At 41.4% G+C, this 12,504-nt stretch overlaps 1 protein-coding gene across 3 annotated transcripts in view; it reads right to left on the reverse strand.

Moving 5' to 3' along the window:
* Positions 1 to 10,822: 10,822 nt before the first annotated feature.
* The window catches only part of PPP1R14C (protein phosphatase 1 regulatory inhibitor subunit 14C), a 52,605-nt gene continuing 50,923 nt past the window's right edge, over positions 10,823 to 12,504 (reverse strand). For 2 of the 3 annotated variants that reach the window (XM_065632863.1, XM_065632862.1), the window contains one exon: positions 10,823 to 12,124. In XM_065632863.1, coding sequence (XP_065488935.1) covers positions 12,050 to 12,124 — 75 coding nt within the window. In that variant the 3' untranslated portion in view covers positions 10,823 to 12,049. The remainder of the gene's footprint in view (positions 12,125 to 12,504) is intronic. The other variant, XM_065632864.1, reaches the window with a different exon arrangement.

Here is a 12,504-nt window from a genome sequence, read left to right on the forward strand (position 1 = left end):
CTCTTTTCAGGCTGCCCACTGGGCTGGAAACCTTGTTGTCAGGCACTCAAGGTTTCTTCTTCCCTCCCAGCTGGGTCAGAAAGATGCCCCCAAGGTTTTCTGCCATCTCCCAGGCAGGCAAAACCAGGCTACAAAACCAAGAATTAATGGCTTCATACACAAAATCCTTTAAACACCACTCACGGTCCAACGTTTCTTATTTCATTCGACTCCACTAAAGCCAGCTCACACAGCAACTCATCTATTGCACTTGTCAGCAAACGTTGTTTGAAGCTGACCTTCACTTGGCCTGCAGCATGCCCGGACCCTGTAACAATCCGAGCTTCCTCCAAGCCTCATCCCGAGCTCAGAAACGCACCATTTGGCTTGAGGATTTCAAGCTCTGTTTGCTGACGGTGAATGTTGCACACCCAAGCCCTTCTCTTTATCCTGAGCTAGTTACCGGTGACTGCCTTGGCTTGGTTCATTGATTTATTCCCTTTCTCCGCCTGCTGCAGATGACCTTGCTCTGCTCCACACACCGGGAAGGCCACGCTTTGCAGCAAAGAATCTCCCATGCCCTGAACCGAGGCACACAAACACATCGGAACGCCTCTCCCCACTTCAAACAGCAGCGAGTGCTGCACACACATCAAGGATGAAGGAGGAAGCAGTGATCAGCGTTAAATGAATACATAATGTTACCTAATGCTTTTTAAAGAGAGATGTTGGGGTAATAGAAGGTGGTTTGGAAGGGTTTAATGTAACCCATTGTTTTTTATAAGACAAAAAAGCCTACTGCCTGCTATACAAATCAGATGCTAACACTACTCTGTCAGAAAAAGGCAGTTTATGTAACCATAAAGCCTGGCTTATTATTATTATTATTTTTTATTTACTTTTACCACACTAAGCAACCACAGGCACTGCCTTAATAGGTGTACACTACTCATTCATCTTATCAATATCCAGAAGATTTTTTAAGAATGGCCAGTGAGCAATTTGGGAGCCTCAAATTCATAGTATTACAGGTGAGAAACATTGTGAAGAGAGTCACTGTTTTTGAAATAATGGTCCTTTTAACATGCTCCAGGTTGGAACACTGAGAAATCAAGGCCCTTCAAATCAGCAGTTAATTATGAATGTCTCAGCCATTGGCCCTAACAAGCTTGCAGCAGAATAAGCAGTGTGTGTTGCCAGTAAGAGAAAATCCTCAGTTAGGCTGGGCTAATCTAAATAGACTATTTAGAATATAGGAACTTTATTTGCCCATAGAGTATTCTCCTCTGGTATAAAAAGTGATGCATCTCTAATGTCCTGGAAGGATAGAGGTTATGGAGGAAAGAAATAGAGAAACACAAGCAAGGCTCCTCAGCACTTTGAACACTAAAACACATTAATCCTCTAAAATTAAAGAGGTCAGTGTGCTGCTTCTGCCTCTGATGTGTTCAGCCTAGATGAGCCTTTGCTGCCAGGAGGCAGGTCCAGCTGGTAGGGAAAGATGTTAGAAAGCCACTGAATCAGCCAAGAGACTCCCTGCAGATTTGCTTCATTTTTCCAAGTCACTGCCAGCTTCCCACAGACTCCTCCTCGATGCTTTTGACATGTCAGCTGTTAAAAGGACCAACTCTGCTCTTTTAGGAAACTAGAAATAAAGGAATAAGGAAGAAAAAAAAATACTGATATACCATTAGATACTGTCCTGAGCAGCTCTGCTGTCAAAGCTGTGAAGGGCACCAGGACTTGAGATGAAGACTTTTTCTTTCCTTCTTCAGAGAGAATCACCGCAATCTGCTTTGACAATGTGACCTAATATTAGATGCAGGAGAGTTTACATGCTTGTTTTCCTACAGGCAACAGACTGTCTAGTACACAAAGCTTTCGGCTCATTGACTGTTAGGAGCTCCATGAAGAGGAGAGGAAGCACCACTCCTTGTTCTTTGACTCTGCTGTTGACTAAGCGCCGGTGACAAACCCGTCTGAGATGTGTACCTGGAAGAAGTACGACCCGTGTCTGGGCTTCCAGCTGTGGGACTTGCTGGCACCACGGTGGGCAGCCTCTGTGTGAGTGTGTCAGGATCTGTGTGCTCTACCCAAATCCCAAGAGGAACAAGGCTGTGCTCCCTGGGGCCCACCTCATTGCCTAAGCAGTGATGGACAGTACACCGTCATGATCCAGCTAGAGATAGTGCAAAAGTAGGAATTAACAGCCAGTTTCTGTCATGGCAGTGGATTAATGTAAAGTGCTGTCTTACATCCTCTTGTGGAAAACATTTCTCCAAGAAAGCAGAAGACAGACAACAAAATGGCAGACAGTAACAGATATTTAGTTTGGAACAGGATGGATGGGACAGAAATTTCAGGCTGTGACAGGCTGAGTGGGCACCAGAACAACAGACGGAGTAGAGAGCTCAATTCTATTTAATTAATGCCAACAAATAGAGGAAAAATATTTTGTGGTACTTATTTTGAATGTAAGAGTTCACTCATTTGCTGTCCCTAGGTAAGTGCCTTCAAGTCTTCTGTGCACTCCTGCAAAAATGAATTACCAGCACTTATCTCTGCTAATCTCTGAGCTGCCCAACAAGTGATGAACAGGTGGGATCACCTGCCCTTCCATGCAGCCCTGCTCCTTCTCCAGGAACCCTTCCAATTCCCTGTATCACCCTAAGCAGGGTGTCCCATGCACCAGAGAATAAGATACTGTTTATTTTTACTAACTCCCAGCAGCAGTCACACAATTGTTTTATAAGATAACCTACGTCCAAAGCTCTGCACAGAAAGCCACCACTAGTTGAGACTTTTCCCTCAGCAGTATAACAGTCCCAGATTCTGTGGGAAACTGTGGGTAACTGAACCACACACCTAATCTGTCATTTACAGAAAAAGGATGTCATGGAAACATTGTCATTTTAGTTTGCTCCCCTGGCCTACAAACACATGGCATAGAAAGCTGTGGATCCATTTCCCAAATACCATTACACAGCTCTGAAACCGCCTGCCAAATTTTGAGCATCAACTATCATTCATCTATTAGAGTTGTTTGCTCTCAGCAAGTGACACTTTTAACAATAAGAACTCAAAGACTTCCATCATTTTCAGGCAGTCCAGCATTTGACAGCCTTTTCCTGTCCCCAAAGGGCAAAATTTGGAAGTATAATTGGTTGGGGTGTTAGCTAGGCTTCACTGAAACTCTTTCCATCTAAGCACATTTTGAAAAACAGCTTGCTTCTTTCTGTCCTCAACTATTTATACAAAAAAAATTGAGCTGTTTGTTTCTAGTACACATCCAAGAGGGTCCCTCTGTACTGCAGCAAAGCACAGAAGTGATATACAAAAGCCCCGACCACTAACCCAGTTTAAAGGAGGGTTGCTTTCTAGTTCATGAAATGAGTGGCCTGCATTCAACTGGATAGAGGGTAAACTACATCAGCTCTAAACCCAACTGATGTCAGCATATTTTAAGTTTATCTAGCTTGTCTATCTCATGTGTTTCTGTGCACAAGCAGACCTGGGGTCCTACCAGCACAGGGGAGAGTTTCACTGGCTACATGAGACGCACCAAGAAGGGCACCAGAGCGGGAACATAGTCAGCTCCAGCACCTACAAATGTTATTTTCCCGATTGTTCCTGACCCTTTTTTGTTGTTGTTGTTTTTTCCCCTCACAAGTCCAGCATCCTTCCTAGGATTTCTGTTCCTGAAATTGCTAGAGACGGGAAAGGAAGTTTTAATCCTCCATCAACAGAGTTAAAAACTTACAAGTGGCCCCTGAGAAAGCATCTCGAGAAACAATCAAACAATCCAATATGCATTATAAAAGATTCAGGACTCTGTAGCCTCAGAGTGCCCACATTACTTGCTCTTGATTTTTAAGCATTTGAGACTAGCAAGCTTCAGACAGGGAGGAAACTTTGAAAAGAGTGGGAAGTCAGCATATTCCTATACCATACCTACTGTTTGATCTGGGTTCCCAATCCTGATGTATATTTGACAGCTGCTCCTCAATTTCTAGTTAAGAAGAGGCAGTGGTTAGATACAAAGGCTCTGAACAGTCCCTTTTTTTTTTTTTTAAAGCCAACCTCATACATGAGCCAGATCTGAGATATGTGAACCAACTCCTAGATATTTAAGCAATTTCTTTCATGTGTTTCCTGCCTAGAAAAACAGAAGATGTGAAACTCAGAACTGGAGCTGAGCAAGATAGCCTAACTTTCTTCAGCAAACACAGAAATACTGTGGGTTAATCTGATTTATTTGCTCTCCCTTGAATCTCTGCCTAGTTATATTTGCTGGTGCAGCAGAGGTGGCATAATTTTGACATACTTGAATCTCTATTGCAAGAGGGATGAGAGCACTAGAGAAGAATTCTGAAGAAGAACAGTAGTTAGAGCAGATACCAACTGCAACCATAAGTAAAAAACATAAGAAATACAAGTACTAAGTGAATTAGGAAGCAGCTAACGAGATCACAGCTGAAAGTCATACTAATTCCAGGAAGTGCTCAGATTTTCATATGTGAGAGGTAAGCAGAAGGGGAAAAGTTAAACAATTATCACTTCAACTCCAGCATTAAAACTTCTAATTTTTGAAGAGTTGACGTACATTTTTAAACACATTGATTGTCCTTGTGCCAAGGACAGAAAATCCAGCCTCGGTATGATTAAGTGCTGAGCTGAATGTCCAGCTTCATAGATGAAGAAATAATCAATACAATATGCTAAGTGGCAGCTCTTGATCAGGGCACATCAGAGGACAAAAGAAAGAACAGGTACTTGAGGCAGACCATTAAAATTCCAAGGATTTACCATTATACAACACACACTACTGTGGTACATTGTTGATATGGAAACAGAAACACCTCCAAGACAAGTATAAAGAGGGGAATCTTGCAAACGAGTTATAGCTTACATAGCCTTTTTTCCAATATGGGATCATTTTGTGCTTAGGTCTAAACCAGCATCAGAAAATTCCCCAAAGAATTATGTTAAAGCACTTCTAATGACTGTGAAAGCTATATTAAAAGGGCAGCTGGAGTTTGGGAGGCATGAATTAAGTGGGTCCAGATAAATGAACATTAAACAGCCTCATTTTCTCTCAAAACTAGTTGGTAATAGCATATGTACAGCTATACCTATTTGAAATGCTTTTTAGGTACATGTATCAGATGAACAGAGTTATTTTTATGTCTGGGTTGGGAACAAACTCCTGTCCCTCCCAAACAAAAACCATGCGTTGTTCTAATTTCAAGGCTGAAAAGCTGCAGCATTCCTTACTGGCAGTAGCAGCAAAGACTACACACATCACAGCCACCGCAAAATGGAACAGGGTGATGACATATCCTACCGGCGCTCTGCCTGACGCACTGGCTTACTGGCAACACAAACTTTGGATTCAGGGCTGAGCAAGTGAACTGGTACCTGATTACACAAATATGCTTGTATCTGCATTACACCTGACGAACCAGGACTCACCTCTCCATGGGGCCACTGCCTGGACCCATTGCAAAGCCCAGCAGAGCCCGATGGAAGGAAGTTAATCCCTGTGACAAAGTGCCAGGCTCAGGAGACACTAATTTTATTTTCCAAAGGACAAAGAATGTCTCCATTTGGTGAGTTTGTGTGTCTGCCACCAATTATTCCTTGTTTTGTTACTTGCACTACACCCTCAGGTTTCTAAACAAGAACATTTCTGTGGTCCTGCAAATGCTGGTGGACCATCTTCCAGATATTTTGGGAGAAAAAAAAACCCCTAAAGAGCACATTTTTCCTCCTCTCCATCCTGCCTGCCCTCCCCACCACCAAACATAAGAGAAGTTGTTTTATTAGCTCCAGGATCTCTGTTCTCTCCTTATAGTGTGTGGCTGAGTTGCATTCACACGCTGATGAAGACTTACATGGGAAAGCAAAGTAAAGAAATAAGGTAAAAAGTGAATAAGATAAGATTGTGATTCAGAAGACACTAAAATTTACATTATCCTTTCTAGTCTTTTGGATTGATTTGCTATTGGCAGCAGAGCCTCTGTGGCAGAAATGGCACCAGATGACGCATTCCCATTTCCACTGAGTAGTAAAAGGTCCTCAAGAGAAATAACCAAGCTGTTAAACTCGAAGGAATGGAGAAAATTAATGCAGACTGTAGACAAATGCACCATGACTATACTGGAGGCAATGGATGCTAAAACTGATTCGGTAACTACTGCTTTGGTACGCTTAAAATTAAAACCAGAGAGACAGAACAGAAAACATGGAGTTCACTGAAGATTCTTAATTGCAAGTGCAAGCCATGAAACTGCCCAAGGGCCCATGTTAGCTCAGGCTGAGTCCAACTCCACTTCTAGTATGGTAGTCAAACACGACATGCAATCCTTTACATTTCTACAGGCATTGGGCAGCGCACCACTACTTTTTGCCCACAGTGATGTCCAGGTACACTGGAAGCAGCCCACAAGCAGTATCCAGAAGTCCTCTCTGTTGCGGCAACTGTTAGGACACATCTGAAGCCTACGTGTCCAGCCTAACACAGTAAGTCAATGCTAGTGCCTTTGTCTCAGGAACCATCATGGCACACTGTCTGTAGTCTTGACATGGCTCTGTACTGGTTGCTAGACAAGTCTGAGGCACCTGTTGAAGCCTTTTAATTTGCTTTATGAAGCTACCTGCTACTTACTCCAGTGGCAGAGGCTGCACTAATACAAGTCAGGCCCTGACCCAAAGCCAGAGCTGTGGGGAAACCTACCTGCAGGGTCTGCACAGCCACGAGTGCCACAAACTGGCTTCTCTTGCTGGGAGACAGCAGATATCGATAGGAGTTTCAACATACTATCTCTACTGGGATTCCCTCTTTGAAATAGATCACTATATTAAATAAAGGTTATTCAGATCTGGGGTTGCCTCAGGTCAAGCAACACAAAAGGATACGTGGATCCTGGATAAGCACAATCCTGCCATAGACCTGCATGCTCTAATTCTTCATATACTACTTCTTCACTGCTCCAAGTCACACAAGCCCTAGTATGACTATGGGCTGCATGAAGGCACACAGACCCATCCACAAAGCCAGGGAAAGAGTCAGAGCCTTGCTGACACCAATGTAGGGTCCTCATGTAGGAGGTGGGGGAGCTTCTTGTGCTCTTGTGCCCTCGTGCGCCCCAGAGGGAGTAGTCAGGCAAGTCTGTGTCCTTGAAGTGGGTCAGCTCCTGTATTTTTTGGTAATTAGTTATTTGCTTCAAATCCAACCCAGTATTATACAGTTAGTCAATCAGACTGAATCTCCACTAAGGCCTATCCCCGGATATATTTTTGTTTTTTAAACTTGGGGCAGGGGGAGGGAGAGGGGGAATAACCTAAATAAATATCAATGCAGTGAGAGAAGACATTTAAGTTTACTACCAAAAAAACCTGTTAACTGCTCCTCCAAAAGAAGTTTCAGTCTTAAATATATTTTAAAAAAAAAAAGTAGCCCAGTTTCTTTAATTTTAAAAAATGTTAATTTTTGTTGGTAAATAAAAGTCTATGTAGTGCAAACTAATAGCTCAGAGAATTTGGTCATTTGTGCTACGAAAAAAAAAAATTAAGCAGATAAAAATCCCATCAGCAGTAAGATGTTTCAGAAACATTGTATTTACACTGCTAGCAGAGTCCTAAAATGGCAAGAATAAATTTTGCAACACTAGGTACATTCTAGGCACATTTTCTCTTCTTCAATTTCTTTCTGGCTTTCAACAGAAACTATAATCACACTCACACTCTCCATTTGCTTACTGCCAAGTTAAAAAAAAAAAAGGGAAGTAACATGGAAGTAAAAAGTGGTAGAGTTGTATATGATACATTTAACCAGTAGTAGTGATTCAACCGTTACATAAGCATAATACCTAAATATGCAAAAGACTTTCTTACTGGTTTCCTCTGCTTTACACAATTCTAGAAAAAAATTGAAGCAGATGTCCAAAGTTTTAAGGTCTTTAATCATCTTAACTGAACCAAATAACTCAGCTAATGAGAACTTACCCAAAAAAGCATCCGATTTCAATTTGAGTGTACTAATAGATGGTGATCTTACCTGTTCTCTCAGTAGCAGGCTCAGAGGGCTCCTCACCATCAGGTGCTCTACCTTCTTCCACACTCAAAGTTTCCTTCCTTCATCTTCCAGACATTCCTCCTTATGCTTTTCTCCAATACATGAAAACCCTTACATCTCTCATTTTCTTCCCATACAGAAGTATTTGCGCCAAAGCAAGACTCTTCTCTTTTTTCTTAATAGCTAAACATGTAGCCGAGTAATTTTCTTAGTAATCTTTTTTCTAGACTTCACAGTATTTAATTTCTTTTCTGACTCCCTCCCAAAACCTCAACATCCTTTTAGAAGCACTGCATGCAGTTATTCAGTACCTGTTTAACATCTGTACATGATACTGGCAATAGCAAACCTTATGGACCCAAGAAGCAATTAATCCTTTTGTTATACCACTTCACCAAGAGTTTAAATTCAACTGTTTGTTCAGAATGAGACTTGTATCTTCTTCCAGTTTCCAAGCAATGGACACTGCTGATGTGGCACACATTTTTTCCCCTCCTAGAGGTACATGTTTACATTAAGGCTGTCTGAAATCGCAAACCCATCATACAAATAGATAGCTGAGTGATTCCAATTTTACATACACTATTACACTTACCAGGGTAATGTGCTAAAGACTCTTACCAAGACTCAGTGTCAAAGAGTTTGAAGTGCACAAAAGGAGTGGACGTTTTGCCCCTGCTTTTGTCAGTCATTCCCTGACAATAAGGAAAGCTTCCCTCCCACATTTTCCCCAAGTGCTCCCTGCACAAATGGCAACTCTAGGAGCAAAACCCACTGTAGGAACAAAGGGAGGAGACAAAACCAAGGCTGGCAGAAGAATGTCTCTTAATCTTTCTTCTGTGCTGCAGGAATATACTATCCTGTCACTGCAGCCTCACGAGGCACACTTATTACAAGCATTGTCCTCCTCTTTCTAAGCCAACTGGAAGATCAGCCACAGGAGACATTGCACTGTCAGCTCCTGCTGCAAAACATGCAAAGGCTAATTATGCCATGAAGCAGACTCCTGAAACACGTGCTCTTGCTGGCAATCTTTGCACACTGTAGAGGCACTTCAATACCAAACCAAAAACCTCAGTCTCTATATACGTATAAGAGGGAACTCCAGTTCCTTTCATTAGCCACTTTAAAAGCCCAGAGGAAGCTCTCACTGCAGCCAGGCTTGGCCCTTCACAAGAAAGCTGTCCAGCCAAGGCAGTGAAGAGCCACGGCTGTAAGATTTGATTTCAAGTTGTTTTAGTAACAGTGTGCTATTGATATGCCCCTTGAATATTGCCTAGAGCCAAGAACACCCACACAGTATAAAGACATAAAGCACAATGAAATCCTAAGTGAATGGGTCAATTCTCCCCCTCAAATCAAGGCCAAGAGTTTCTCCATTAAGTAAAAATTAGCAAGAATGAGACCCTGTAAGTCTCCAGTAAAATCAGGCCAGCTGCAAACAAAAGCCATTTAGAGTTTGGTTTTGTTCACTGACACTTGTAAGACAGTGAGACATGTAAAGCTGGAGAAGAGGAAGCCCTTCACAGAAGTGACTGTCCCATCCACAAGACAAGAAAAGAGTAAGGACTGGCCCAGTCTTCATTGTTTAAGTGTTTCATCAAATCAGTTGGTTTTAGAAGGGGTACACTTATTTTCCACAGATACTTCAGTGCAAGACGAGTAAGACAGAAGACACAAATGCGTGATGCACACAGTTGGGCAAGCATTTTTTAGCCAAGTAACATGAGGTAAAAGATATTTGTGGAGTAGCACTTCGCTCTAGAAGGTGAGACAATTGGTGCAGTTGCCAGTACTTGATGTTTCTGATTTTGAACATAATTATTATAAAGAAAAAAATATATATTTGAAATCATAAGTGAAGTCACAAAACACATCTGTGGATGAGGAAATTACTAGAGCCTTTAATGTTCAGACTTAGGGTTGTTTCTAAATATCACCTGCAAAATGTGGGTAGCTGTAACCACCTCAGAAATTGAACAGGTGTTATTGCATGCTCTCAGTCATTTTAGCTCATGTGTTTAATGCATATGAATAAATCTATGAGTCGGGAATAGTACTCATGAGCAGACAGCATTTCAGACATCATCTCAGAACTCTAAACATCGCTAACAAGCCTCAAATCAAAAGTTCGGGGTTTTTTTCCAGTTTGGGCATAATAAACTTGGTGCTCACAAAAGGCTCTCAGTGGTTTACAAACTAACAGGCTTTCCAGAAAAAGGCCTGTGGAAGTATTTGTGCAGTCAACCACCAGAAGTTTGCAAGTAAGTAAGACTTCTTTACTAACACCACTGATTTCTGCCTCCAGAGTTGAGTGAGAAAAAAAAAAACCCACAACACACAGCCAACAACCACAAACAACACTATACAAAACCCCCCCACAACTAACAAAAGGCCCCTTGCCTCAGGAGTTAAGGAAGCTTTTCCTTATCTCTCCCTCTCCTTCAAAGGGTAATGTTGATACAAACTTGGTCATTTAGATCTACTAATAGCTACATCAGATCCTCTGCAAGGAGCACATGCTGAGGAGAGAACCTCCTTGTGGCAAGACAGGTCATTCACATAGGCCTGTTTCAGAATCAAAGACATCCCACTGATAATGCTGACAATGATAGTGGGAGATCAACACAAAACCAGATGAAATCACAAGCTCCTCCCAATTTCCCTGGGTTCCCACGTACTTATCACCTCACATGCTTCTGACATCTGAGTCCATTTACCAACTTACTCAGCAACAGCCTTGTAAAGTGTACATGTAACAAGTCACAAGTTGTTCCATTTATTTGAGTAAATATCCGGTAAATAAAATCATCAGTAAACATTACAAAATTAAATACATTAAAAAAGCTTGCCAGTACACATAAAATTCACAAACATGTATTTCTTTTGAAAAATAAAATATGTTCAGAGCACCCTTGATATAAAATGCGCGACTAGTGTTACCTACCAGCATATGGTAGCTTATTGAACATTTTAGTTAGGACATTTTCCAGGAGGGAGCAGGGATGTCTCTTCTGTTCTTGCTTTTGCAAGTAAGAGCGCCCAAGTTAAGAAGTCTCCCCACTTCTCAGGGCAGAACCATAAACGAAGACTATAATATTCTTCACCTGTCTTAATAGGAGAGGAATCTGCATTTGATTCAGACCGCAGCACTAAATACAAGGCAGTTCTTGTAATTCATTCTGGTAGCACTGCCTTTCCTCCACTGGGAAGCAGATTTTAAATGGTGATGGACACTTCTTTAGATATAATTGCAGGCCCTTAATTCAGTATAGGTTAGCATTGTTCCAAGACACTATGAGGTGGAGAGGAAATGATCTGGCAAAGCATCAAAGTCAGTCAAATAAATTTAAGTCCACAAATCAAGGCCTTAAAATTCCCAATTTTCATATGCTGCAGTCTAAACAAGGAAATATGATGACATTTTTCACTGGGCTACTTTAAAGGTATTTAGAAAAATGGCAGCACTCATTATAGTAATCTAAATTGGTACCTTCTGGTAACAAATTTGCAATAACCACCATTTAAATAATTTACTGTAACAAACTTTTCCTTCCATTCATGTGAAACAGTATTCACAACCCACTTCATAATTTATGTACAGACAAGCACAAGAAACTTGACATCCATGAGTTCAATATACAACCAACTTAAAAATGTTATCCAACTAGTTGCAAGAAGTCTCCTAGCTCTGTAAATTTACAAGATCTTCTGGTTCACCACGTAGGCTTGCTGCCCCTCATCACTAACTCTTGGATTCTTCACTTGCTTCAGTAATCCTCAAGTGAAAGTTCAGCAGCATCCAAATCGTTGATATTCTTGATAAAAAAATTGACACTTAACCCTTAAAACACACAAAAGAAATTCCTTGAGTCAAAACTGAATGAAACCAAAAAAGTTGTGGAGAAAGACAACTATTTTAATAAAGGCCTTATATTCAAAGTCCCTTTTCCCTTGCCATGTCTTTTACAGAGTGCTACTACTTGGAGTTATTTATATACTCTTCTTTTGAGGGGGACTGAGTTTCCTCATTCCTCTTATCCGAGTTAGCAGCTCTTTGATAAATTCCTAGGAAAAAAGATTAGAAAATGTGAGTAATTTTAATGATCCCATAATACCATGATTTTGAGTTTAAATTAAAGCAAACTATACATTTTAATTTAAGCTTTTACTGCTAAGCTGGAATCTCTCTGGCCTGACCTCCAGAAACCTTATATGCACACCCTTGTCACACAGTGGAGGTGTGAACAACCAGCTTTTCCTCTGCATGAGTGTTCGTGCTCAGCTGCTAGCCATCTTCCAGGGTTTTACTACACAAAGCCTTCTACCAACTGCTGAATCAAGAGAATTCTATGGTTGGACACAGCACAAGTTGTCAAAGCAAACTTCCACAGTTGAAGCCTGCACAGAAACCAGTACTCCTGCCAAAAAGAGGTGTTTTTCTCACC

This window comes from Caloenas nicobarica, chromosome 3, assembly GCF_036013445.1.
Source record: "Caloenas nicobarica isolate bCalNic1 chromosome 3, bCalNic1.hap1, whole genome shotgun sequence".
NCBI lineage: Eukaryota > Metazoa > Chordata > Aves > Columbiformes > Columbidae > Caloenas > Caloenas nicobarica.